Source organism: Mauremys reevesii, linkage group 9 (genome assembly GCF_016161935.1).
Source record: "Mauremys reevesii isolate NIE-2019 linkage group 9, ASM1616193v1, whole genome shotgun sequence".
Lineage (NCBI taxonomy): Eukaryota > Metazoa > Chordata > Testudines > Geoemydidae > Mauremys > Mauremys reevesii.
Genome location: NC_052631.1, coordinates 69,085,200 through 69,111,953, shown reverse-complemented (window position 1 = coordinate 69,111,953; position 26,754 = coordinate 69,085,200). Strand labels below are relative to the sequence as shown.

Genomic DNA, 26,754 nt, shown 5'->3' with positions numbered 1-26,754 from the left:
GCGCCCCCATCCCCCTGGTGTATTTTCTCAAGGAGCCAGGGTGGATCTGTTTCGATGGTGGACTAAGCATGCTTCTCTCTTCCCCTCCTGCTTGGGTGGCACATTAGCCCCCCTTGCAGTGGGTTTTGTTGTAAAGACACATTTAGAGGCATGGGGCAGTTCACACCTCTCAGGGTGGTTGTTTCTGGCCATCTCTGCCCCGGAGCCACCTGAGAGCGCAGCCAGGGGAAGCGCCAGCCGGCTGGGGGGGCAGCTCGTGTTCCTTCCCGCCCGGAGAACGTTCTGTGCCTGCTGAGAGCCCCTTCCCCCACTCGCCAGGGGTCCCGCACGCTGTCTCTTGCCACAGCCCTGCAAGCCAGGCTCTGCAAAGGGGCTGCCTGCCGCCCAAGCTGGTGCCTGCTGCCGCGGGAGCCGCCACTTCAGGGCTGGGTAACAGGCTGCCACTACCCCCCCGCCTGCATTAACCAGGCTGTTAGTGTCCGGTCACTACGTCTGACCGAACACGCCAGGTTCCCTTTTCAACCGGACTTTCCGGTCAGAAACCGCACACCTGGCAACCCTCATTTCTGATTCTGTGCTAGCGGCTGCGTATTGCTCCCACTGCCAAACGTGGTGCGAGACTCGTATCCCCCTTTTCCAGAGGCGCTTGCAGCCCCACTGAAGCCAATGGCGCTAGGCCGAGTTTCACCCGCAGCGGATCTGGCCTACTCCGCAGTGTTTCTCAAGTACCGTAGTGCAGCCTGGCACTCCGGGCTGGCTGCCGGTGGGCCGCAGACGGCAGGGTAGCAGCGGGGAGCTCAGCCCAGCCAGCTCAGTGCGGGGCAGCAGGCATGCAGTGTTTAAAAGGAGAGCAGGGACATTGTACGTGGCAGTTTGGTGGAAGGGGGAAGTCAGGCCTACGTGGATTCAGCAGAGGGTGACCAGATGTCCCGATTTGATAGGGACAGTCCCGATATTTGGGGCTTTTTCTTATATAGGCTCCTATTACCCCCCACCCCCATCCCGATTGTTCACACTTGCTGTCTGGTCACCCTAAGTCAGCATCTTCTAGACTTTTAAGCCAGAAGGGACCATTAGATCATCTGGTCTGACCTGACTAATAGGCAAATCTCATGCAGAGTGGCAGGGGTGGCCCGCAGTGAGTGACTAACAGAGCTGGGAATTAGAGACGCCAGCTCAGGCCTCAGCAGAGCAATAAGTGTTTGTTGTCCTAGGAGGTGGGTGGAACTGCACAGATGCACAATGGCAAGATGGCTGCCATCTGGACTGTGCAGAGCCAGCTGTGGGGCCTGCTGAAATGGTCATCTTGATTCGCCAGCGTATTACTCCTGCTGGCATGACACATTGGTCAGGGGAGTAGGGCCAGTTATATTCCACCTGCTTTCAGATGGATTCAGAATCCAGACTAAAACGCTGGCTCCTCTGCCCGGTGATCACGTCAAAAGATTTTATTGTGTGGAAGAGAAATTGTTCAGGAAGAGAGCGCAATCTCAGGGAAAGTGGCGCCACTCGGTTCTAAAGATCCTAGTGCCCAGGAGAGTTGAGACAAGTCTGATACGTTTCAAGTCACAGCAGACACGTGCCGGGCTCGGTTTCTCAATTTTTTTAATTATTTTTTTGGTTTGTATAAAAGAGCCCATGTTCTAGGAAGATAATTAACATGGGAATTTGTATTTCTTTCCCCCAGCAATTTTCTGGCACAAATCACATTAGATTTGAGAGCAAAAGCCAGAGATGGGGACAAATGGGGAACAGGGGAGAGAAAAAGAAAAAACAGACAAGAGGGAAATTGTCTGCAAAAATACTGGAGTTATCAACTGCTCTTTGGTTTCTATCATTTATAGCCACAAAGATACTGTACATTGAAATGAGACCAAACATTTTCATGTGCCTAGAAGAGAGGCTGGGATGTGGAAGGAGAGAGGAGAAGGGTCTTTTCTTATCATCATTCAAATTCATTCTTTGTCTTGGCCATTTCATTCATCTTGAAGGGATTCACTACTTTCTTCTAGAGGGAAGCAAGCTTGCCTGTGTCCATAGCCCGACTTCCGGGAGCTCTCCACGACAGCTCTCCTCCGGCCAAACCGTCCCACGGGTCTGATCCCACGCCCCGTGTACCAGGAAGGGTCGATATCAGGGTCTAGAAGGCAAAGGCCAGGAAGTCTTTAGAACATGAGGCTGAGGACTAATTCTCCTGAGCATGTGTCACAGCCACCTGCTTGGGATGGAGAAGGAGGGACTTCCCGAGCTAAAACCATGGACTGGTCCAGCTGGAGTTAAAGCTCCCAAGCTCTAGGCTGTGATTGCTCATATCCTCTGTGGCTCAGGCCCCGACCTGTAACATACACTTGCCAGTGGTTGCATCTGCCTTGTCATTGCCAGTGGTGAGCAGGTGGTGTGGCCTTCGCTTATTTTAAAATGACAATGACAATTACAATTTGCATAGTAATGAAGGAGGGAAGGGGGTAGCCATACAGAGGAGGGACTGGGTGACTCAGGGCACTGGGAATGGGGTGCAACCCTCTTCCCCTGTCTGGTTCCCGTTGTGCCAGGCCTATGGAGAAGCACAGGACTCGATTCTCCGGGGACTGCCGTCCAGCCCCTTTCACAACCACCGCTAAAAACCAACAGCAGGCACCCTGAGCCACGCAGCGCAAACAGGGCCCTGCTGGGGTGACGGGAACCAAGGGCCACATTCTCGGCTTGGAGCAGATCCTTTGAAATCAGTGGGGCTCCGCTGATTCACAGCTGCTGAGGATCTGGCCCATGTGCTTAGTTCTCTGGCTCTGCAGTGACTCACTTGCTCACATGCGACCTGTGCGTCCTCGCGGCAGTTAGAACATGGGCGTTGTGCTATGAGCACGTGGGGCCCTGTCATCCTGAGACTGCCGACAGCCCGGTGTGTGTATAGGCTGCCCCACCACCAGAGCACCAGGCAACTCCATTGCCCAAGCTAATTCAGGTGGGCTGGGGAGTCAGGAGAGCTGGGTTCTAACCCTGCCTGTGACCTCGAGAAAGTCACCGCCCCAGTGTCTGGTGTGTTTATATTGCAAACTCATTCAGGAAGGGCTGTTACTGCCAGGGGTGTGCCTGGCGCTTAGCACAGAGCGGCCTGATCGCGTCGGGTGCCACCGGGTGCTGCCGTGACACACGTTGTAGGAAGAGATTTGCTGGACAGGCTGATTAAAAACTGCAAGTTTTTGAGTTCTGCTGTCTGGAAAGTTCCTCTAGACTTTTCCTGGCTCATGGAATCTGCAACGCGGCTGGGCCAGGAAACTCCGTCTGTCGGCCCTTTGTAGGCCTTGCTGGGGAGAACGGCCTTCGGGGTGGGCGGGAGGAAGGGGGTTAAGAGAAGTAAGGAATTGTTTTAAGTGTCTGAAGTCTCTCTAAAGGACCGTTTTGAAGTCCAGCTCCTGGACTGAGCCAGAGCGGAGTGGCTGGGTGAGGGGGAGGATGGATTGGGTTGCAGAAGATGAGAGGGAAAATGCAGAGGCAGGAGGGGGAAGCTATGCGGAGCAAGAGGGGGATTCTGGAGGGACAAGAACAAAGCCTAGATAATGAAAGGACAGAAAGCTCAGCCATGTCACGCTGCAGCCTCTAGCCTTGCAGTGACCCGCAATGTTGCACGTTCACCGGCAGAGGGCGCTGCTACACAGGCCCGAGCACACAGTGGCTAGCAATGACAGCCTTAGCCCAGAGGCCTTTTCAAAAACTTTTGCTGCATTTGAACAACCCCACGTGTTTGGGGTCAGGTTGGGACAAGTCCTTACACAGGTGTGTGCGTGTGTGCAAGGAGACCCTGCTCCTGCCATGCCAGGCCCACGCCCGGCTGCGGTCAGTGTGCACGGGGAGGTACAGGGAGGAGGCAGAGCGTCTTGAGCTGCTCTGAGTGCGGGCAGGCTTCATACGCGCACAGCGCTGCTCCTGCACCTCTGCACTACACCCTGTTCAACGCCTGGGCGCTCTGGAGACTCTCCACCCTGTGACTAAACCAGGCTCTGAACATAGGCTACCATGGGAGAGAGACAGGAGAAGCCTCTCTATTAAACACTGACCCTGCCATGCCACCCACTGATACTGTCACCGACCTCCTAGGCTCTTCTGTGCTGGGTCCAATTATCTGGGGAGGGCAGAGATAACGGGGGTGGGGGGCAGCAGAGCCATTTGGGGTGGCTCTGCGCCAGTCTGCACCAGCTGAGGAGCTGGCCTGGCTGCTGCAGTTACAGGGACTTACTCCTGATTTCCATGGATCGCTCGTGGAGTCGGCATTCGGCTTTGGGCAGGGCCAGACAGATGAGCAGCAGGTACATGAAGCAGGCAGCCAGCAGTTTCATTCCCTTCAGCTCCCCCAAGGCTTGTGGCTGGTGCCGGAATTTAGCAAGGTGTGAGTCCAGCCTGCAGAAACAGAGACCAGGAGAGTTAATGAGACGTCATCTTGGGTGGGGGTGGGGTGAGCAAATCAATCCACTCTCCGGAGAGACACCCACTGAATAACAGGAATTACAGCTGTTCCCGGGAAACTGGAGCAAACATGGAAGTGCCAACGTTCTGAAACGGGTTTTTGTTCCAAATTGGACTGAAAAGCTGAAATTTCCCACAAAATAAATCCCCAAAATTTAAATTTGGAACCATTAAAATTGTTTGTTTAGTTAATGTCAAAACAATACACACTATTAAACTATCAATCTTAATTACATTAAAATTAATGGTTTAATATAAAAGTCATAACGAAACGAATCAAAATGAGGAGATTCAAAACGCTGTGTTTTGACTCTATCAAAATGAACCACTTCAACATTATCGAAACGAAACCAGAAAGTCAAAACGGTTCATTTTGGTTCTTTATGCATCCAAAATGTTGTCAGAATTGACACATTCCCGCAAAACAGCTAGACTTTGACAAAACTGCATTTTCCAATGGAAAAAAGGTTCCCCTGAAAGTGTTTTGCCCAGCACCAGTGGGAACGGATGCATGATCAGCATTGTCAACCACACCTTAGCCATTCTAAAGTCATGAGTCAGGTCCCCCCAATCATGAGATGATGATATATATATATATATACACGTTTGTTTTTATTTGCCAGTCTGGTTTCTGAGCTGCTACAGTGCACGTGGGTTATATTTTCAAGCTTTTCTCCTCAGCCAGTAGAGCGAAAAACCATTTTTGATGAAAGCCAAGACTCTCGTGCAATCTCTGGATTCTGAAAACTGGATAAAACATCTCGAGATTTGGCATCACTCTCAGCAGTGAGTGAGTAGCTGCCTTTTTGGAGCTGCAACTAAACCTGAGACCTAAACTTACCTGTGAAACCACACACAGGTGCACACCTGAGCGTCTCCTCTGTGGGCATGTAACAGGCGGCTTGCCTGGGTTCTGGAGTCTGGGCTAAGCCAGGCCGGAGTACAAGAGGAGCCTCACCTGAGTGGATGCAGGTGATTTAACATAAGAGGCAGGTGTGTGGCTGGCTGAGAGGGAGGAAGGAGCAGGAGGGCAAGCAAAGGAGCCACAGGGCTGAGACCCGGTGGCTTTGGGTACAAGACTCTCTGGGGTGATTAAGGGGCCCATAAGGGGCTGCTAGAGGCAAGACACTGCAGAGGCATCCCTGGCCACAAGGTTGAGCTGCGGCGGCAGCAACACTCTAGGGCAGCAAAGGGCAGTGAAAGGGCTGCAAGCCGTACCACCAGAGTGACACGGGCACCGATGCCTTGAGCTGGTAACTGCATCTGTGACATGGGTCCAAGGAGCTGGCTGGGGTAGAGGCAGGCAGTGGGGGGGGGCAAAGGGGGCAGTGGGCAGGCCAGCATTGTCCCACCCATTTGCATTGCTCATGGCAGAGATGTAACACAGCCAGGGCTAATACGTTTCTGCTGCCCATCCATCCGTAAAGCCGCCGAGTAGCTGCTGGCTTTGGAAGTCCTGGCAGTGCAGCCACTGGGGAGATCCGTGACCTTTGCTCCCTCCATCAGGGGTGTTGGTGCGAGTGAATGCCCTGGGCCCAGAGTTTTGAGTACTCTGCCCTGGAGATGATTGAGCCCTGCACCAAAAGCTACATATTTTGAAGGCACCAAGGACCATAAAAACTCTCTGAGCCCTCGTCATCTCTGGCCTCGATCCTGCAACCTCCTTTCCAGGCCTCCCCGACAGCCAGGTCAAGCCCCTCCCTCCTGTCTGACGGCTGGGATTGTCTTCTGACCTTGTAGCTATGACCACGTCACCCTGCTTCCCTGCAGTCGATTAAACATCTTGTTCTCACTGTTAATATCTTTCATGGCTCGGCTCCTTACCTGCGCTTCTTTTTGTCTGAGCCTACTGCTTCCACTCTGCCGACGATGCCGACCTTGTCGGCCTGTCTGTCCACTTCTCCCATGCTTCCCCGGTGCAGAGAGTTCCTGTCCCAACTAGCCCTCAGAACTGCCACCCCAGGCCTCCTTCTCCTCAAGGCCTACTTGTGTGTCACAAAGCCACTGGTGGTGACAACTGCTAATGGCTCATTAATGGACTGTGGGGATCGCACAGAGTATTTTGTGCATTTGTTTGCATCTCAAAATGTATTTGATCTTGTAAGACTCAGACCCATCTACAGTGCACATTCATCGGCTATGCATCCTTCGGTCACCTTATCTGCTGTTCCATCACCTCATTCCCTCACATTGTTTACTACGCCTGCTCGATTGCTTTTGACTTTCTCTGGTGTGTCTTGTCGTAAGTTGGGCTGTTACCCTGCAAGCGGCTGTGTGTGACCAGAACCCTGCATTGCGTGGCCAGGGTCAGGATCTCAGACCGAGTTCATCGGGGCCTGGTCTGTCATTTACCGTGTGTTTGCCATAAGACATTGTAAGAAAGGAATTGCTTTGAAAAGCTTCTTGGTCTATGACTTCTGTTCATTGTTATTTTCTATCCAAGTTACTGACCTGCTTAAAACACTGAAGTGGTTCAGAAATAGACAGAGGTCTTCAGCCTAGGAAATAAATGACCAAGTCATCTGGCTGCGTGAGGCGTCAACACAAGTGTAAGTGTTCATTGTAACCTCCAGTCTCAGTGCGAAGTCCTACTACCTTGTTAATTCTTTCCCTAGCACATCAGAGAGGGCGTTTTGGAAGCCATTTCTTATTGATGTGAATAAAAAGGAAACTTGTGCTGGGGAGTGTGTGTGTGTGTGGGGGGGGAACGGAAGGCCGACTGTCATTTAATGAAGCAATGGTTAGAAAAATATAGGGGAAGCTGTAGGGGATCCAAGCTCTGGCCCAATGAGCCCACGTGCATGACTAAGGCCAGCAGAACCTCAAGCTGGATGGGCTAGTGGTGAGACCATTGGGCTGGGGCCCAGAACTGGTAGATTTCTGGTTCTGGTTCTATCGCTGACCCTTGCCAGGCCCTTACTCTCTTTAGTCCTCACTTTCCTGTCTGTCAAACAGGCATCACAATACTTCCCGACAGCAGGTTCTGAGGCCTAATGAACGTTTGTTAAGCAGGCTGAGATCCTTGGGGGGTGGGCGGGGCTGTACACCCGCAAACTATTGGTCTGAATCATGCTAGGAAATCCATGTAATTGGATGATGCCATGAAGGTGTTCGGTGGGGACGGCTACCTACTGAAAGCTGTGCCTGGGGAAGGAGCCACGCAGTTCCCAGTGACACCGAAGGCAACTGTCAGACTGACTCCTCCTGCACCCCTACGTCTGACACTGCAGACACTGGAGCTCTCGGGCCCAGCCCAAAGCCCACTGGGAGTCTTTCCATGGATGGCAGCAGGCCCTTAGCGGGCATCCTAAGAAGGGTTTCAGGTGTCTTAGTGAAGGGCTGGAAGTCAGGTGCTTTAGGACTTGTCTGCACTTGAAATGCTACAGCAGCACAGTTGTTGCGCCGCTGTAGCGCTTTGGTGTAGATGCTCCCGATGCTGACAGTAGAGATTCTGTCTTCGGTGTAGTTAATCCACCTCCCTGAGAGGTGGTAGCTAGGTTGATGGTTCCAGCAACCTAGCACTGGCTACATGGGAACTTAGGTCAGCTTAACTACCCGCGGAAGGGTGTGCATTTTTCATACCCTTGAGCAACGTAAATTTTCTAGTTTAGACTAGCCCTTAGTTGCCACCTCCTTATTTCTCTGAATCGCAAACCATTAATTCCTATGAGCTGCAGGAGCACCCCTTTGGGAGAGCAGGAGGAGTCCCGTGACAGAGCCGCACAAGCCCTGACTCTCACACCTGTAACTCTACCTGTAACTGGCCGAGCCGTCAGTGGATGGCGGCCCTAGGCTGGATTTGCGTTTACTCCGATGCCTCCCACCACCGAGCTGGTGTGTGGCTTCAATTTGTCAGCTTGATTTACTCTGACAAAGTCACATAGCCCTTCCCCGTGCCGGGAATCACCCTGGGACTCCAGGTAGAAACAAAGTGACTCTGTTTGGCAATCTCTTACCAGAAAGGCCAGCTGATTGCAGTTATAGCGCTGCCTGCAGGCTACTGAGTTTGAACCTTATAGCAGCAAATATCCAATGGAAGGAAATGTGCTAATCGTTATAGAACCTTCTGTCCATCCACACCTGTTCTTTTCCCCTGGGCTATATCACCATTGATCGCCTCCTTTTTAGCACTCACGGTTTCTCTCCTGCATGCGGCGATAACTGTACATGAAGTTATGCACCCGCTGTGTGCACTCCATTTTAAAATGTGAAATTCTGTGCTACCGATAACAGATGCATTCTGGCACCTTGGGAGAGACGGACTCTGAGCACTGAGGCTTCTTCACACCCCTTATGGCACAATTTACACTGTGCTTCTTACGTTTTCGTTTAAAGTGATGGCAACCATGCATCCAAACATACCGGGCATGGGAGTCAAAACTCCTCACCAGTGCTTCCCCGTGCAACTGGCACGCTCTCACTGCATCGCCCTCACCATTTAAATGGAGTATGGACATTTAAAAAGCGGCCACTGGAGCGATGCACTAGGAATGAGAGTGGAATCTGGCTGCATGTTCTGCTGCATTTGTCCATTGCCCCATTTGGACAAAGACAGACTTTTGGGCAGTCCACACCCCACTGCTGCAGGACATGGCCCGGGGACACCAGTTAACGTGCAGATGTTTAGGTGGTAACTCTGAGTATCAGTGGAAGAACAGCATTCCCACCCAGCCCATTTCTAGTTCCTACGGCTCCTGGGAGGCTCAAGTGTCATATAGTTGACCTCCCAATGACAGTGATGCCACCTGTGGCTGTTCTAGCTTGAGCAGAGTGCTCAGTTCAATCAAAGGCCGTTTCCCCCTGCAAAGTGTGAGACCTGAACGTCCAAGCCAGGCTCTGAAAATCAAAGGGCTTTTTACATGAGCAATAAAGATTCTGCCATCAGGACATCCAGAATTTGGCAATTCTGCCGCTGATGCAACAGACAGAAGAGACTCCACCTTGCTTTTCCAGAGCTGGCTCAATCTGCAGTGGGAACTTCAAGCAAAAACTGGGTCAGCGAAGGAAGCAGGTGTGACCTAAGACAGTTTTTAAAACCGAGTGCACCCAGCTGCGGGTGCATAACTTCATGCACAATCAACACCCTTGCGGGTGATAATATGATCCAAACTGAACACATCATTTTAATCTTTTCTGGCTTCCCCACTTTTTTTTCCAGTTGGGTTTTACTAGAGGTTTCATGGGTCTTAAACAATGAGGTTAATATCTGAGTATAAATGCACAGGCTAGATGCCTAACATGTCCAGTGTTGTTTTCTTCCACCACCTGGAATTCAGGAGCTAACCGAGCATGTAAAACCTACAAGGGATGAGAGGTATTGTTTCAGAAGTTCTTAGCATCGGCTGCAGACTCAGACAAAGTCAGTTTTCCTTTGCAGGCCTTTTGAAAATTCTAAGGCTCTGAACTGAATCGACAGAAAATACCTTTTTTCCCATGCAAACAACATTGTAATAGTGGTTATAGTTCAGTCACGGGAAAACAGAATTAGAACCCATTTGGATATAAGCTCAAAGGCTCGCACTGTGTATGGACACTTGCCTTTCCGTGCAGGCTTCATGTACTTTCAGCAAAGAGCACTTTATGGGAAATACTGTTTGCTGAACGTGTAACACTGCTCACATGGATGGATAGGACACAGACATTCATGTGCAGAAAAACTCACACCAAAAACTTCAAACATGCGAACAAGCACATTGCCACAGCACACAAGGGTCACTGCATGAAAACACCTAGCTGCGTCCCCAAGATAACGCATCACACAAGCAAACAAAGAGTGGAGGGAAAAACCAGTGGATTCAAATAAGGTGCAGTTCCAACCCCTTCCAGTTTACCTCTGGCTGTGAGTGTGTGGCTGGCACACAGACATGCTAAAGTACTTACTGTGTGTCAAGCAGGAGTTCTGGAGTGCGATGCTGCTTCCTTCCTCCGATGATTGGACTCTGTGAGCCAAAGAGCCCCTGTTTGCCTGTTTTATGCCTTGCCTTAGTGCTGATGTCACAGACAAAGCCAGCCCTGGACAAAGCCAGGGCATTGTCACGTCAGCTCCCCTCCCCATAACCCATTATGTTAATTTGTATCAAATCAAGAAAGGGATTTTCATGACTCATGAGGGCGCCTATTTTATCTTGGGATTCTAATATTTTCTTCATTTGGACAAATCAGATAGCTTGGAAATACGCTAATCTTTCCCCCACTTGGGCCATTATTTCCCACGTAAGGAGCTGGACCTCATCAGGGAATGTATGTTGTGCAGACGCATTCCACAAGGCGCGCACTGGTACGTATCTGCATGTGGTTGCTGAATTAAGCTAAGGTGGTGTAAATCCCACTTGGTGCTTCTATGTTAGGAGTTTGTATCAGTGTCAATTTCTTTACTGCCGACAAGCCTGTACAGTTCCTCCATCCCAAACCTAGGCCCAGGCCCGTCCACTTCATTGGGGCTCAGCTCAGCTCCCTGAGGGGCTCTCAAAGTGTCCAGTTCAGGTACTGACCGGCCCCAAATTTTGTCACCTCCTACCCATCTGGAGCTCCTCAGTCTGGGGCACGGTCGCTGGCTTAGCAGATTTCCCTCTGTCTCTGTGTCCAGTTCAGTCAGTCCATCTCTCTCCTGCTTTCATCTCCCAAAGGGGTGGGGGTGGGGAGGAGTCCACTGTTCCTGCTGCTGGAGAAACCCTCACAAAGCTGTTGCCGCTCCTGGCAAAGCTCTCAGCACCAGCCTTGTAGCCTGGTGCCACATGCAGCTCATTCCCCCTTCCCCTGGGCTACCGGTGTCCTTTTAAATTCTTCCTCCGCTGGGAGCAGGCCCTGCTCCTGTTGAGGGGCAGGGCACCCCTAGTCCAATACTGGATCAGTGAGGGGCCCGTACACCCCATCACCGTGAACAGCGTATCCCCCCTTCCTCCTCCGCAAATCAGCCTGGGCTGACAAAAGCCAAGAGAGTAACATGCCGTAAGAACAGCTGGTCAGGGAGGAAGCTCATTCAGCCCTGAGACAGAGCATGCTGGGACTTTTAAGAAACTGTTCTGATAGCATTGAACAGCTTAATCTTTAGCAGAATGCTGCGTGTCTAAGGAATGGCAGAGTAGTGATGCTTAGTGCTACAGAGTAACCACCTTTGTGAGGCCAATAAAAGATAAAGTAGCTACAAAGCTAGAAGCAACTGATTTGAACTAACCCCAAACCTGGGAGGGGAGTTAACATGGAAATAGGGTGACCAGATGTCCTGATATTATAGGGACAGTCCCGATATTTTGGGCTTTGTCTTATATAGGCGCCTATTACCCCTTACCCCCGTCCCAATTTTTCACACTTGCTGTCAGGTCACCCTACCTGGTAATGAGAAATGTCTAAGAAAAGCTTAACAAAAAGGGATCAATACATTTGCGAAACCAATGGAAGCTGAAGCTGCATTGTCCGGCACTGGAGGCAAGTGTGACGAAATCACTGCGTGTTTTGCCATTATCAGGATCTGTTAGACCTACTGGCTGAGTAAGTGAATGTCTCTATCCAACAAGTGGAAAACATGCTGGAGAAGGAGGCCTGTTTGTGTATGTAGCGGCAGGACAAAATGACATGGCTGGGATATTGACTGCCTTTGGAAATCTGTCTTCAGCAAGAGAGACAATGAGAAGATGTTTGAGCAATTAATAAGAAATGGCGACATGTTAGAAACCTAAACAGCAGGTCCTACTTAGCATCAAAGTGGGTCCAAATAGTTAAAATTGCTCCTGCCAGCGAGGCCAGTCCTGCCGTCTGCAATAATGATTTTTCTGTTTGGTTTGCTGATTTTTTTGTGTGTGCGCAAAACTGCCAGTGAAGCAAAAAGTCAGTTATTTGCCCAATACTAAGTGCAACTAAATAGGCTCCAGTGGTGAGTATCAATTTCCAAGGAGCAATTCCTTTCCTTTCATAACAACCATGGCTATTCTGGTCGGTAACAGTCAGTATGGACGTGACTGACATCCATGCCTAAGAGCTATTAAAGTTGCTGGGCATCTGGATCCTGAATCCCCACTGCAGCTTGAGATCCCTTCCGCTCTTGCCGCCTGCCCCAGAGCATTTCCCCTCACAGCACCATTTGGCTTTCACTCTTCAGTTGAGTTTCCCGCCACTTTCTCCAGGCTTCTGCCCTTACACTGGTTTTACTTTATTTTTTCTCTTTTATTCTTTCATTTCTTTCCCCCGGTTTGGGTAAACCTACCCTGTACTTGACCCTCCACACCCTCTAACCGCTTCCCACTAGAGCCTCCCTTCTCTCATGACTTGTAGGTCACACTCTGCAGTTTCTGGGTCTCCCTCTCCCAGGCTCCTGCTCCTGGGAGTCTCCAGCTTCTCCCCCAAACCCCAACTCCTAATTCATTCTGTGTCCCTGCCACCCCCACATCTGCCTGTCCCCAGCCCGGCTGTCAATTCTCCTCCTCAACCCTCCCATCACTTCTGCCCCAGCCCCTCCCTCAGTTCTGCCCCTGCAGCCCCACGTCTGCCCTCAGGGCCCCTCTGCTCCTGTTGTGGGGGGCAGGGGGCTGCAAGGTGGAAGTTTTGCCTAGGGCGCAAAATATCCTTGCACCGGCCCTGCTGCTTGGGCTGCTCCATCCTCAGCGGCAGAGACACAGCAATGAAGGGGCCAGAAGCTTTTGGTGAGGAGGGATCAGAAGAGGCAGGTACCAGCTTTAAACCCCAGGGGGAAGCTCCCTCCCCTAATGCAGCCTCAACGCCCAGGCCAGGAAACAGAGACTTATTGGTACTGTTTGAAGACAGGATACTGGACTATGTGGACCTTTGATCTGACCACTCGGGCCATTCTGATGTTCTTATAACTAACCGAGCTGTATCTGCCCCCCACTGTAACCCACTAGACCCCAGTCCCCTCCTAGAGCTGGGATCAAACCCAGGACTCCTGGCAGGGTCTCTCCCGACAGAGTTAGTAATAAAGGAAGAATATACAGTCACATTTTAACCAGTGTCCCTACAGTGATTTTCAGACCACATTAGTATTAGAGCTCAGTGGGTCTAATATCGATTTAATTTTCTTTCTTTTATAAAGAAATTAGATACAGGGCTCCTGCCAGCTCATTGCTAACTTCCCTGCCAAAACACTGGAGTTTTCAGGTGCGCAAGTAGCCCCTGGAATCATGGTTAAATTACCCTCCCCCCCACCATTTGAAATGGGGCTCCTGTGTGCACAGTCCCCTACCGTGCTCCCCCAGAAGAGCTGCATTAACAGGCAACTCTGCAATTGACCCCCAGGCCTCTCTAGTTCCTTGGCCACATGTATCCTGTCCCTATTCTGGCGGCTAATCCGGAAAAAGAGCTCGCCCCTGCTCCCACCTGAGGGACGTCTTGGGTTGAGATCACCTGATCCAAGCAGGCAGTAGGGACAGAATCTGAGACTTGAAGCTCCTAGAGTGACCTCTTACCTTTATAGACCTGCCCTTCAGCCATCCCCAGCTATTTTCAAGTGTAACGTGATCGTAACAAGACCCATTTGAAACCCTTCACCACACAAGACAAAGCCTGTAGGATTCCTCATTAACTATTTATTTCTCCTCCCCTGGCTCCCTACAGCCACTAGCCACCTTCGAGCTTTCCCTCTTCTCTCCCAGGCTCTGCTCACTTGATTGCAGCAGCTCAGCGGATGGTCCAGCTTTGCTCTTTCACTTCCATTCTTCACTTCTTTGGGTGGCTGCATTTGCAACCGAGCAGCCTGATGGAAATCCCTGAGTCCTCTGTCTCGGCAGGCAGGCCAAGCAGCCAAGGGAGGTTAGCCTGAACTGTCAGGAGTGGAGGCTTGGCCCATAGGGTAGGGTTACCATATTGGAACTGTCAAAAAAGAGGACACTCCATGGGTGGGGGAGGGGTTTAAATGCTCCAGACAGACGCCTCGCAGGTAGGGTTGGGGGCGTGTAAGAGTCCGGTGTGGGGGCTCGGCCCTCTCGGGTGTGGCCGGGAGCCAGGCCGCGTCACTACACGGCCTAAATCAGCAGTTCAGTCTCCGAAGGTCCAAGGGCTCAGACCCTCAGGCAGGGCTGAGCAGAAATAAACAGTCAACGAAGCCCAAGCCCTCAGTCAGGACGGGGCAGCAAACAGCAGTTCTAGGCTCAGACCCTCAGGCAGGGGCTGAGCACCCAGAGTCAGTAAAGCCCTAGCCCTAGTCAGGGCGGGGCAATAAGCAGTAGTTCAAGGGGCTCAGATCTTTAAGCAGGAGCTGAGCAAACAGCAATAGTTCAGGGCTCAGGTCCTCGAAGCAGGAGCTGAGCAGCAACAATAGGTGAGCTCCAATGTGAGGGGGAGACTGCCACCCGTGAGGCGGTGGCATGGGGGGGACACAGGCCCACCCACTCCACTGTGTCCCAGACCCAGTTAGTCTGCTGCTGTGTCGGTGGGGTCCTGACCGCAACACACTGACATCGGCTCGAAATCTGCAGTAGCCAGACTGGGGTCAGCTACCCCCGGGCTACATCCCATCTCCCCCTCCATGGGTACCTGCTCATCGCGGGTGTCCGCAGCGGGGTCCCATACCATGGGCTCCTCGTCGTGCTGAGGGCTGGCTAGGTCGGGCTGCTCCTCAGGACACGGGTCGGGGGGACGCTCGGGCAGCTCCTTGGGGTAACGGGCTCGGGGCAGGCTCGGCCAGTTCTCCTCGGGGTACCGGGCTCGGGGCAGGCTCGGCCAATTCTCCTCAGGGTACCGGGCTCGGGGAAGGCTCGGCCAGTTTTCCTCTCGATACCGGGCTCGGGGAAGGCTCGGCCAGTTCTCCTCTCGATACCGGGCTCGGGGCAGGCTCGGCCAGTTCTCCTCTGGATACCGGGCTCGGGGCAGGCTCGGCCAGTTCTCCTCAGGGTACCGGGCTCGGGGCAGGCTCGGCCAGTTCTCCTCAGGGTACCGGGCTCGGGGAAGGCTCGGCCAGTCTTCTTCAGGGTACCGGGCTTGGGGCAGGCTCGGTCCAGCAGGAGCTCGGTCAGGAGCGTCTGTCCTCTCCGGCTGCCGGGCTGCAACTGAGCGCTGGGCCGGGGCTTTTATACTTCCTGTCCCGCCCCTTGACTTCCAGGGGGCGGGGACAGGTGGCAGTGGCTCCGCCCACTGTGGCAGCTGTTCTGGCTCCTCCCTCTCGGGTGCGGCCGGGAGCCAGGCCGCCTCACTACACGGCCCCCCCCTCAAGGCTGGCTCCCGTGCAGCGGGGCCAGCCCCTTCCATACCCCCCAGCCGGGAGAGGAAGTCCGCGTTAGCATGGTCCTTCCCAGCCCGATGACGCACATTGACGGCATAGGGCTGCAGGGCCACGTAGCACCGCTTCAGCTGCAGATTCTGGTCCTTCATGCGAGCCAACCACTGGAGGGCGGAATGGTCGGTGACCAAGGTGAAGGGGGCTCCCAGGATGTAATACCTCAGGGCTTCACAGGCCCACTTCACAGCGAGGGCTTCCTTTTCGACCACCGCGTAGTTTTTCTCTCGGGGGAACAGCTTCCGGCTGATGTAAAGAACCGGATGCTCTTCCCCCTCTACTTCTTGGGAAAGGACGGCCCCAAGTCCCACTTCCGAGGCGTCTGTCTGTAAAACAAATGTCGGTGGAAATCAGGACTATACAAGACTGGCTCGCTGCAGAGGCTCGTCTTGAGTGTCTGAAAGGCCTCGTCGCACTCATGGTCCATTTCACCTGCCGCGGGCTATCATTTGTCAGGAGCCCGGTAAGGGGCTGCAATTACCCGAATTGAGGAATAAATCGTCTGTAATACCCTGCCAGCCCCAGAAACTGGCGCACCTGGCGCCGTGGCTGGCGGGGGCAGGTTGCGATGGCCTGGACCTTGCCGACAAGAGGTTTTACCTTCCATGCCCGATAGTATACCCCAGGTGCGTGGTCTCTTGTCAGCGATGCGACATTTCTTAGGGTTGGCTGTTAACGCGGCCTTCCGCAGGGACCTCAGGACGGCTGCAACCCTTTCTAGGTGGTTCTCCCACCGAGGTCTGTAAATGACCACATCATCTAGATAGGCGGCCTCGTAGTCCTGATGTGGCTGGAGGAGGCGGTCCATTAGGCGCTGAAAGGTGGCGGAGCGCCATGGAGGCGAAGGGCATCCGGGTAAACTGGTATAGGCCCGTGGGTGTGGCGAGCATGATCTTCTCCTTGGAGGCTGGTTCCAGGGGATCTGCCAGTACCCTTTGCTTAGATCAAGGGTGGTGATATAGCGGGCCTCCCCTAAGCGGGCCAACAGCTCATCTATCCGAGGCATGGGATAGGCATCGAACTTGGAGATAGCATTAACGTGCCTAAAGTCGATACAGAATCTCTGTGAGCCGTCGGGCTTCGGTACCAGCACTACAGGGCTGCGCCATTCACTTTGAACCATCGCAATCACCCCTAGATCCAGCATAGCTCGTACCTCCTCCTCAACGACCTGCCTCCTGTGATACGGCAAGGGCCTGGTCGCGCCCCGGATCACCACCCCAGGCTCTGTCTGGATCCTATGGTATACCAGGGTGGTGTATCCCAGTTGGCCCGTAAAGGTGCGGGAAAAGGCTTGCAGGAGGCACCGGGTCTGCTTGAGTTGGTCGTCTGTTAGGGTCTCCCCGAGCTGGGGTTCCCCGGGGTCCTCGGTATGGGCTACCTGGGGTCCTAGCTCAGGTTCTGGCGGGTAGGGGTTGATCAGGAGACCTTCACATTCCCGCCAGGGCTTGAGGAGGTTGACATGGTACCGTTGGGTCTTCTTTTTCCGGTCCGGCTGATTGATTTCATAATTAACGGGCCCACCTTCGAACCACCTCATATGGCCCTTGCCACGGGCCAGGATCTTCGATTCACTGGAGGAAGAAGGAGTAATACCCGGTCTCGGGTTGAAAGTCCCAGTCTGGGCGTCCCGGTTATAAGTCTGGGCCTGCGTGTCCTGGGCGGCTTTCAAGTTCTCCTGCGCCAGGGCCCCCGCCTGTTAAGGCGCTCCTGAAGCTGGAGTATGTACTTTAAGAGGACCTGGGCGGCGATGGGGCTTGCTCCCAGGTTTCCCTCATGAGATCCAGCAGGCCCGAGGTCGCCGACCGGACAGCAAAACCAAGCGTGAGAACTTCGTTGAAGACTGGGGGACTTCCCGCAACGCCAGGAGCAGGGGTGAAAGTAGCTGATCCCATCGGCGAAGGTCCTCGTGCGCGAACCTACGCAACATCTCTGACAGCGTCGATTGAATCTTTCAACCAGCCCATCTGTCTGGGGATGGTAAGCGGACGTCGGAGTTGCTTTATCCCCAGAGTTCGCACACCTGCTAGAGCAGCCGTGGCGTAAAGTTGGTCCCCTGATCCGTGAGGATCTCCGGGAGCAGGCCGACACGGAGAAGACCTTCACCAGCTCAGCTGTGATGGTGCGGGCTGTGATGGTCGGAGAGGATTGCTTCGGGGAACCTGGTAGCATAGTCCATTATCACCAAAATGTATTGGAACCCTGCGCTGCTCTTAGGGAGAGGCCCCACCAGGTCCATGGCCACACGTTCAAAGGTTGTTTCAATCAGATTATTCGGGACCAGCGGTGCGTTGGGAGTTCGTGCTGGGGCAGCCAACTGGCATTCAGGGCAAGAGTTGCAATAATTCTTTACCTCCTGGTGTACCCCTGGCCAGAAGAAGCGCCCCAGGATCCGAGCCAGGGTCTTCGTGACCGAGGTGCCCGGCCGCAGGGATGTCGCGGGCCAGTTTCATGACCGCCCGGCGGTGACACGAGGCACGAGGAGTTGTGTCGGGTATCCCACTTGCGGGGTCCTCTCGACGCGATACAGGTGCTCCTGCCGCAACTCAAAGTGCGGCCACTGCGCCTTCGATGGGAGTCGCGGACTGTCCCATCCACGGAGGCCAGCTGGTCGTATGTCCGCGTGAGTGTAGGGTCGGCCTGTTGATCCCGGCAAAAGTCTGTGGGCGCCGAGGGATCCTCCCCCACTCCGGGGGGAGGATCTTCACGTCCTTCCGTCGGGTTGGTGTGGTCGGGGGCTTTCACCTCGTCTTCCTCAGTCTCTGGGGCCTCCCCTTCCAAGGCTGGCGTGACCTGCAGGCTGCCCTCGGCGTGGCGTGGTGCGGCGGGGAACTCGGGCCAGTCCGACCAAGGATCACCGGGTACGCCAGCCGTGGAGCGAGTCCCACTGTCATCAGCTGGGTGACCCCATCAATAGTCAGTTGGGCCCTGGTACTTGGGTAGGGCCGTATATCCCCGTGGATACACTGCAGCTGAATCTTCCCCAGGCGGTTGTCAGCCTGCGGGCCCATGGTTTGGCAGACCAGTGTCTGGCCGCAGCCTGAATCGAGGAGGACCACCGTCGGGCGCCCCTCAACGACCACGGGCACGGTGATCTTGGCCGCTTGCCAACGCCGGGCACGGCCTTCCCATGAGTAAACCTGGCCAAAGGTACACTCCAGTCCTGGGCAGTCCCGCTGTAAATGGCCATACTCTCCACAGGAGAAACAGGGCCCCAGGTCTGCTCGTCCCGTCCGTGACCGGGTCCCGGGGTTACCTACGGGCGGGTTCCGGTAGTCCCCTCTCGCCACGGGAACCGGGGTCCGAGCGGGTCTCCCAGAGGACATGGCAATCTGGTCGGGCCTCCGCTCCACGGGAGGAAACTCGTACGTCTGTGAGGGTGGGCGCCCCCTTCTTTTCTGGGTTGGGGTGCTCCGTCCGGGGCGGGGCGGTCCGGCCAGCCGAGCCCAGTGGGGTTTCAGCCGCGAGGAAGTCCTCCATTAACGTAATGGCCGCTGCCACTGTCGCTGGCCTATGGTGGAGGACCCAGGCTCTTCCTCGTGGCGGGAGTACATGGGCAAACTGCTCCAATACTACCTGCTCCATCAGCTCCTCTGATGTCCGGCGTTCGGGCTGTAGCCACTTTTTGCAGGTCTCTCGAAGCTCCTGGGCCACTATCCGAGGTCGGGCCCCTGGAGGATACGCCAGGCTTCTAAACCGCTGTCGGTAGGTCTCTGGACTCACATCCAGGGCGTCTAGGATAGCGGCTTTCACCTGGCTGTAGTCCTGGGCTGCCTCCACAGACAAGCCTCGATAGACCGTCTGAGCAGTCCCCGTTAAGTATGGGGCCAGGATGGTGGCCCATTGGTCCTGGGCCCAGCCCGCGGCGGCCACCGGCAGAATGTGACGAGAAAGGCTTCGGGGTCGTCGCCAGGCCCCATCTTCGTCAGCCGAATTGGGGGGCTGGGCCGCGGGGCCCCTGCAGCATCTCCTGGCTGAGGTTCCCCTGGTCGAGTCAGCACCGCTGCGAGCTGCTGGACACATTGCCGCTGGAAGTCCTGGTGCTGGGTAACCAGGTCTTGAATGAGCTGCCGTTGTTGCGAACCTAGCTGCTCGACGAGCTGCTGCTGCTGTTGCGACTGGGCCACCTGTTGTCGGTCCTGGATCTCCGTCATGAGGGCAGGAGCTGGGACAGATCCATCTCTCTGGCGGGAGGCCTCTCTCCTGTGGCCCCCTTTTCACCAGCGTCAAGAGCTCGCGCCCACATCCTGGGCGAGAAGTCCTCAGAGAAGGCACCACGTGTAAGAGTCCGGTGTGGGGGCCGCGTCACTACACAGCCTAAATCAGCAGTTCAGTCTCCGAAGGTCCAAGGGCTCAGACCCTCAGGCAGGGCTGAGCAGAAATAAACAGTCAACGAAGCCCAAGCCCTCAGTCAGGGTGGGGCAGCAAACAGCAGTTCTAGGCTCAGACCCTCAGGCAGGGGCTGAGCACCCAGAGTCAGTAAAGCCCTAGCCCTAGTCAGGGCGGGGCAATAAGCAGTAGTTCAAGGGGCTCAGGTCCTTAAGCAGGAGCTGAGCAAACAACAATAGTTCAGGGCTCAGATCTTTAAGCAGGAGCTGAGCAAACAACAATAGTTCAGGGCTCAGATCTTTAAGCAGGAGCTGAGCAAACAACAATAGTTCAGGGCTCAGATCTTTAAGCAGGAGCTGAGCAGCAATAATAGTTCAGGGCTCAGGTCCTTAAGCAGGAGCTGAGCAGCAACAACAATAGTTCAGGGCTCAGGTCCTTAAGCAGGAGCTGAGCAGCAACAACAATAGTTCAGGGCTCAGGTCCTTAAGCAGGAGCTGAGCAGCAACAACAATAGTTCAGGGCTCAGGTCCTTAAAGCAGGAGCTGAGCAGCAACAACAATAGTTCAGGGCTCAGGTCCTTAAGCAGGAGCTGAGCAGCAATAATAGTTCAGGGCTCAGGTCCTTAAAGCAGGAGCTGAGCAGCAACAACAATTGTTCAGGGCTCAGGTCCTTAAGCAGGAGCTGAGCAGCAATAATAGTTCAGGGCTCAGGTCCTTAAAGCAGGAGCTGAGCAGCAACAATAGGTGAGTCCAGAGTTCTGGGTCTGAGCTCCGATGTGAGGGGGAGACTGCCACCCGTGAGGCGGTGGCAGGGGGGACACAGGCCCACCCACTCCACTGTGTCCCAGCCCGGGGCCCTAACAGCAGCAGTTAGTCTGCTGCTGTGTCGGTGGGGTCCTGACCGCAACACACCGACATCGGCTCGAAATCTGCAGTAGCCAGACTGGGGTCAGCTACCCCCGGGCTACTTCCCATCTCCCCCTCCATGGGTACCTGCTCATCGCGGTTGTCTGCAGCGGGGTCCCATACCATGGGCTCCTCGTCGTGCTGAGGGCTGACTAGGTCGGGCTGCTCCTCAGGACACGGGTCGGGGGGACGCTCTGGCAGCTCCTCGGGGTACCGGGCTCGGGGCAGGCTCGGCCAGTTCTCCTCAGGATACCGGGCTCGGGGCAGGCTCGGCCAGTTCTCCTCAGGGTACCGGGCTCGGGGAAGGCTCGGCCAGTCTTCTTCAGGGTACCGGGCTTGGGGCAGGCTCGGTCCAGCAAGAGCTCGGTCAGGAGCGTCTGTCCTCTCCGGCCGCCGGGCTGCAACTGAGCGCTGGGCCGGGGCTTTTATACTTCCTGTCCCGCCCCTTGACTTCCGGGGGGCGGGGACAGGCGGCAGTGGCTCCGCCCACTGTGGCAGCTGTTCTGGCTCCTCCCTCTCGGGTGCGGCCGGGAGCCAGGCCGCCTCACTACAGGGCCGTACTGTCGCAAGAGGTGGGAGGAGAAGAACTCCCCATTTTGGACCTGAGCCACAAGCTGTTCCCCAGAGAGACCCGGTATTCCACCACAGAGCGGGAGGCCCTGGGAGTGAAATGGGCATTCGTGGCGCTGAGGTACTGTGATGTTCGTCCATCGTTGTCGATTATTACCTCAACAACTCATTCGTTCAATGACCGGACTCTGTGAGTCCGGAGATGACTGATCAGTCCGATTCGGGCATGGAACGTCCTGCCACACGTTGGACAGACATGTGATGGCACTGTCGATGATGTGCGGGCAGCTCTGGACTCGCGCAGCTCACGCTTTCTTTCAGCCTCAGCAGTACGCCTCGCCTCAGAGGTATTACTGCCTGTGTGAATGAGGCTGCGCCATGCTGGACAGTTCAGTGCGAGGGTTTCCCATGTGGCGGTGTTGATCTCGAGGGAGTTCAGAGAGGTCTTCAGCGTGTCCTTGAACCGCTTCTTTTGTCCTCCGTGGGAGCGCTTTCCCTGGTGAGTTCTCCGTAGAAGAGCTGTTTAGAAATGTGCTCCTCTGACATTCTCACGACATGTCCAGCCCATCTGGTCTGGGCTCTCATCAGCAGTGTGTGAACTGACGGCAGACTGGCTCTGGTAAGGACTTCAGTATCGGGCACTTTGTCCTGCCATCTGATTTTTAGAAGCTTTCGCAGACAGGAAATGTGGAAGTGTTTGTGCCTTCGTGCATGACTGTGATAGACAGTCCACGGCTCGCAGGCCTACAGCAGAGTTGGAAGCACCACTGCTCGGTAGACCATCAGCTTTGTTGGTAGGCTGATCCCTCGACGTTCCCAGACGTTGGAGCGCAATCGGCCAAATGCAGAGCTGGCTTTAGCAATTCTGCCGTTTACTTCATCATCGACTGACACTGCTTGGGAAAGGGTACTGCCCAGGTATGTGAAGTGCTCCACTGCCTGGAGTCTCTGTCCATTTACAGTGATGGACTGTTCTGAGTATGGAGCGTGGGGAGCTGGCTGGTGCATGACCTCAGTCTTCTTGATGTTAACGGTGAGACCGAAGTTGTTACATGCAGATGAAAACTTGTCCATATTGGCTTTCATTTGTGGCTCTGTACTAGCATTCAGAGCACAATCATCGGCAAAGAGAAAGTCTCGAAGTACAGTTTCCTTCACCTTGGTAATGGCACGCAGTTGTCTTGGATTGAATAGTTTCCTGTCAGTTCTGTATTTCAGGCCTACTCCTTCAGTGCAGTATTGAAAGGCATCAGTCAGAGTGGCAGAGAATATCATGCTGAACAAAGTGGGTGCTAAAACACACCCTTGCTTGATGCCGTTGGTGACTGGGAAGGCCTCAGATGTTTCACTGTCATCCAGGACACGAGCCATCATACCGTTATGTAATTGTCGTTCCATTGGTTTTTATCTGTCTGGACAGCTGAATTTCGACATGATCCTCCACAGGCCCTGGCGACTGACAGAGTCGAACGCTTTCGTGAGGTCCACAAAAGTTGTGTAGAGTTCACAATTCTGTTCTTGACATTTCTCCTGTAGCTGACACGCAGCGAAGATCATGTCAATAGTCCCTCGTCCCGTGCAGTAGCCGCACTGTGATTCTGGCAGTGAGCCCTGCTCCAGGTGAGTGATCAATCAGTTCAACAGAACCCGTGCAAGAATTTTCCACGCTGTAGAGAGCAGCGAGATTCCATGGTGATTGTTGCATACCTGGCGATTGCCCTTCCTCTTATAGAGGTGCACCATAGACACATCTCTAAATTCCTGTGGAATGGATCCCTGCTTCCAGAAGGACTGAAACAGCTCAGTGACTTTCCGTAGCAGCAGGTCCACTGACTTTGTACACCTCTGCTGGTATGGCATCTGACCCTGGGGCTTTGCCACTTGACAGCTGGTTGATGGCTTCCTTCACTTCATCCTCTTTTGGTGAAGCATCCATGGAGTCATGGACTGCAACCTGGGGCATCTTGTCAATGGCCTCATCACTGATGACTGAGGGGCAGTTGAGAGCTGCTTCAAAATGTTCAGCCCATCTCTGGAGAATCTGTGTCTTCTCTGTAAGGAGCACAGTGCCATCAGAGCTCAGGAGGGGAAAGCTCCCAGAGGACTGTGGACCATAGACTCTCCCTCACTTTAATCCAATTCACGCGCAAGTCTCGACATCATAACATATCAAGTCCTGTGGTGATGGGCAAGCGACGAAACAGCAGGTGTGGATACACTGGGAGCTGTTGCCGCGGACCTGCACACAGGCGGCTCAGGTATAATGGTCGTTCCTCACTGACCGAAGCAGCAGTGGAGCGCGGCGTCTTCTTGAGCGACTGAGCAGCCCTATTCAGGACTGCACTGCTCACTTGGCTAGAAAAGGTGCCCTAAACATTGCCTGCTTCACCTTACCTGGCCAGCATACCGCGGCTGGTGGGGATCCCATCAAAGCGGTTGAACAAAAACAAAACTTAGAGTGACACCGATCCCCATTGGCACATGGACTGTGCGCATGCTACTGGACAACATCACGGCAGACAGACCGGAGAGAAGAACAGCACTTGTCACCAGAGAGCTGCATGCGCTACAACATTGACATTGCAGCCCTTAGCGAAACTCGCCTTGCTAATGAAGGACAGCTGTCTGAGTCAGGCAGAGGCTATACATTCTTCTGGAGTGGCGCAGCAGTGATGGCGTCGCGAATCTGGAGTTAACCGCCATCAAGAATCATCTTGTTCGGAAACTTGCCAGTTCCCCCAAGGGTGTGAATGACCGACTCATGACAATGCAGCTTCCGCTTCAAAAAGGAAAACAAGCTACTTTGATCAGCACATACACTCCCGCAATGACCAACCCAGAGAATGTGAAGGATAAATTCAACGAAGAACTAGATGTTCTGTTATCATCAGTGCACCACAGAGACAAGCTGATCCTGCTTGGTGATTTTAACGCAAGAGTCGGATGCGATGCCGCAGCCTGGGAAGGAGTCATCGGGAAACATGGGTGGGAAAGTGTAACAGCAATGGCCTGTTACTGCTGAAAACTTGTGCAGCACATGAGTTTCTGATCACCGATACGGTCTTCCGCCTCCGTACCCGCAACAGGACTTGGTGGATGCATCCCCGTTCCAAGCACTGGCATCTGATCGACTATGTCGTCATCAGGAGAAGGAACAGACAAGATGTCAGGGTTACAAAAGCTATGTGCGGCGGTGACTGTTGGACGGATCACAGGCTCATAGTATCCAAAATGAAGCTCCGTATCATGCCGAAGAGACGACCACAAGGCTGTAAGGCTCTCAAAAGGATCAATGTGTCGAAGCTGAAGAATAGCCGCATCGCTGAAAATCTAGCGGAAGACCTAGAGAATGAGCTTGCTGATCTTCGTATTGAGGATGACACTGAGAAAGACTGGGAGCCATTCCGCAACACTGTCCATACAGCTGCATCGAAGGTATTGGGGCCCTCCACACGCAGGCCGCAAGGCTGGTTTGTGAAAATGATGCAGAAATCCAGGTCCTACTTGCTGAGAAGCATCGCCTGCATCGTGCACATCAGAACGACCCATCCTCAGCGGCAAAGAAGACGGCCTTTATCAACGCTCGCAGAACAGTACAGCACCGACTGCACAAAATGCGGGACTTGTGGCTGAGCGCCAAAGCAGATGAAATACAGGCATATGCGGACAGGAATGACTATAAGCAGTTCTATGAAGCCCTCCTTCTCCTTGGTAATAGAACACGCACCCCTCAGGTGGATTAACAGCATGAAGGACTCAAACACACGGATCATGTGGTGGTACATGTCCCTCCAACCCTATTCCTTCCGAGTGTTACACCGGCCTGGAATGGCTCTTGCGGATGCAGATTTCTTTTCCCTTGTTGTGGGGGGGTTGGGGGGTGGGGGGACGGGGAGGAGACGACTAAGGGTCAGCCGGCCCAGGCGACTGTCTTAAGGGGGAGGGTGTGTGACGGGGCAGAGTGGACCCACACTGGTATAGCAGGGGTTAACCCTTCCTCCCTGGCAGAGGAAGCCCGCCCCAGAAGTTCTGCTGGGCATGCTCCAACTGGAGCTCAGATATAAAAGCCTGCACATCAGCTCAGTCTGGGCTGACAGCCAGAGGAAGGACGCACGCTGTTAGCTCCTGCAGAGAGAGGGCCTGCGAGCCACGATCCGGACGTCAGCATTGCCGAGGCACCACCGGAGACCCTGACGGAGGACGACCCAGGGGCGGAACAGACCGGAGGACCCCTCGCTGCAGAAGCACTGCCATTCCCAGGGGAAAGTAGAGATAAGCGGTGTTAAAGCTGTATTAGCACTCGGCGTGTTGCGGGCAGATCCCTGCCGAGCGAGCGGCAAGTAGAGCTTGCAGCTATCAGGGCCCTGGCAGGGCTCAGAGGAGAGGGTGGGCGAGTCCAACCGTGAAGGATTATGTGGACTCTGGCCGCGCTACCCCGCCTGAAAGGGGGGATTATATCAGGCCCGCACAACTCGTAAAGCGGCGAGGGCCACATTCCTCCAAAGAAAACAGCCAAGGGCCGAAACCTCCCGGCCCCACAGAAACACCCCGCCCCAGGGCCGCCCAGCCCTGCGGAAACAAACCCTCCTTCCCCAGCGCCACCCCACCAAAACTGCTGTGGGCCAAAAAGGAAGGTTGGGGGTGGGGAGGTGATACTTTATTTTAAATCAACCAGGGTCTCCCAGCTGAAGAGGTGGCTGGGAGCCCTCAGGGTCAAATTAAAGGGCCCAGGGCTCCGGTGGCTGGGGGAACCTGGCAGGGTCAGCTCTAGGTGTTTTGCTGCCCCAAGCAAAAAAAAAACTTGGCTGCCCCCCGTCCCAGCCCTGGGCTTCCCCCTGTACCCTCCTGCTGCCCCAATCCTGGGCTCCCCCCCCCCCGACCCCCCCCCCCTGCGGCCCCCGCCCGGGGCTTCCCCCTTTCCTCCCCACCAGTGCCCTCCCTCCACCCTGCTGCTGCCCCAGCCCTGGGCTCCCCCCACCAGTGCCTCCCCCCCACACACCTCCTGCCTCCCCAGCCCTGGGTCACTAGTAACGCTCCCAGGGCAGGTCATTCAGCAGGAATTTTGGATGTGCACAAAACACAGACAGGATTGGTTCCCATATGGTTACAGAGCTGCAGTAAAGTGGAACAATTTTCAGCTTGTGTGATTGGAGGATATCTGGATGCATATTATAAGACTGTCCTCCATAAATGAGGAAAAGTTGAGGTGCCTTTATTATTCTTTTGTTCCACTCTTTCTTTCTATGGGGAATTTGCCTATGCAATATC

The 26,754-nt window shown here is 54.3% G+C and overlaps 1 protein-coding gene across 4 annotated transcripts; it reads right to left on the bottom strand.

Annotated features, from left to right (window-relative positions):
• Nucleotides 1-1,918: 1,918 nt before the first annotated feature.
• Nucleotides 1,919-21,048, bottom strand: LOC120372295 (prolactin-releasing peptide-like). 4 transcript variants are annotated; one of them, XM_039489283.1, is made up of 3 exons: nucleotides 21,004-21,048; nucleotides 4,235-4,395; nucleotides 1,919-2,140 (listed from the first exon to the last, which is right to left on the bottom strand). In XM_039489283.1, exons 1-3 carry the CDS (start codon nucleotides 21,009-21,011, stop codon nucleotides 1,977-1,979), a joined length of 333 nt encoding a protein of 110 aa, XP_039345217.1. In that variant the 5' UTR covers nucleotides 21,012-21,048; the 3' UTR covers nucleotides 1,919-1,976. The 4 variants fall into 4 exon arrangements, with proteins under 4 accessions (XP_039345217.1, XP_039345218.1, XP_039345216.1 ...); XM_039489284.1 differs by lacking the exon at nucleotides 21,004-21,048 and adding an exon at nucleotides 14,944-14,970; XM_039489282.1 differs by lacking the exon at nucleotides 21,004-21,048 and adding an exon at nucleotides 10,972-11,048.
• Nucleotides 21,049-26,754: the final 5,706 nt, after the last annotated feature.

What these genes read in the sequence shown, in the direction of transcription:
- LOC120372295 (XM_039489281.1), bottom strand. Translation starts at nt 6,368, where the DNA reads ATGGGAGAAGTGGACAGACAGGCCGACAAGGTCGGCATCGTCGGCAGA. An exon ending in TCAGACAAAAAGAAGCGCAG is followed by an intron (nt 4,396 to 6,285) that starts GTAAGGAGCCGA and finishes CTGTTTCTGCAG; the next exon opens with GCTGGACTCACACCTTGCTA. An exon ending in GCGATCCATGGAAATCAGGA is followed by an intron (nt 2,141 to 4,234) that starts GTAAGTCCCTGT and finishes TTTGCCTTCTAG; the next exon opens with ACCCTGATATCGACCCTTCC.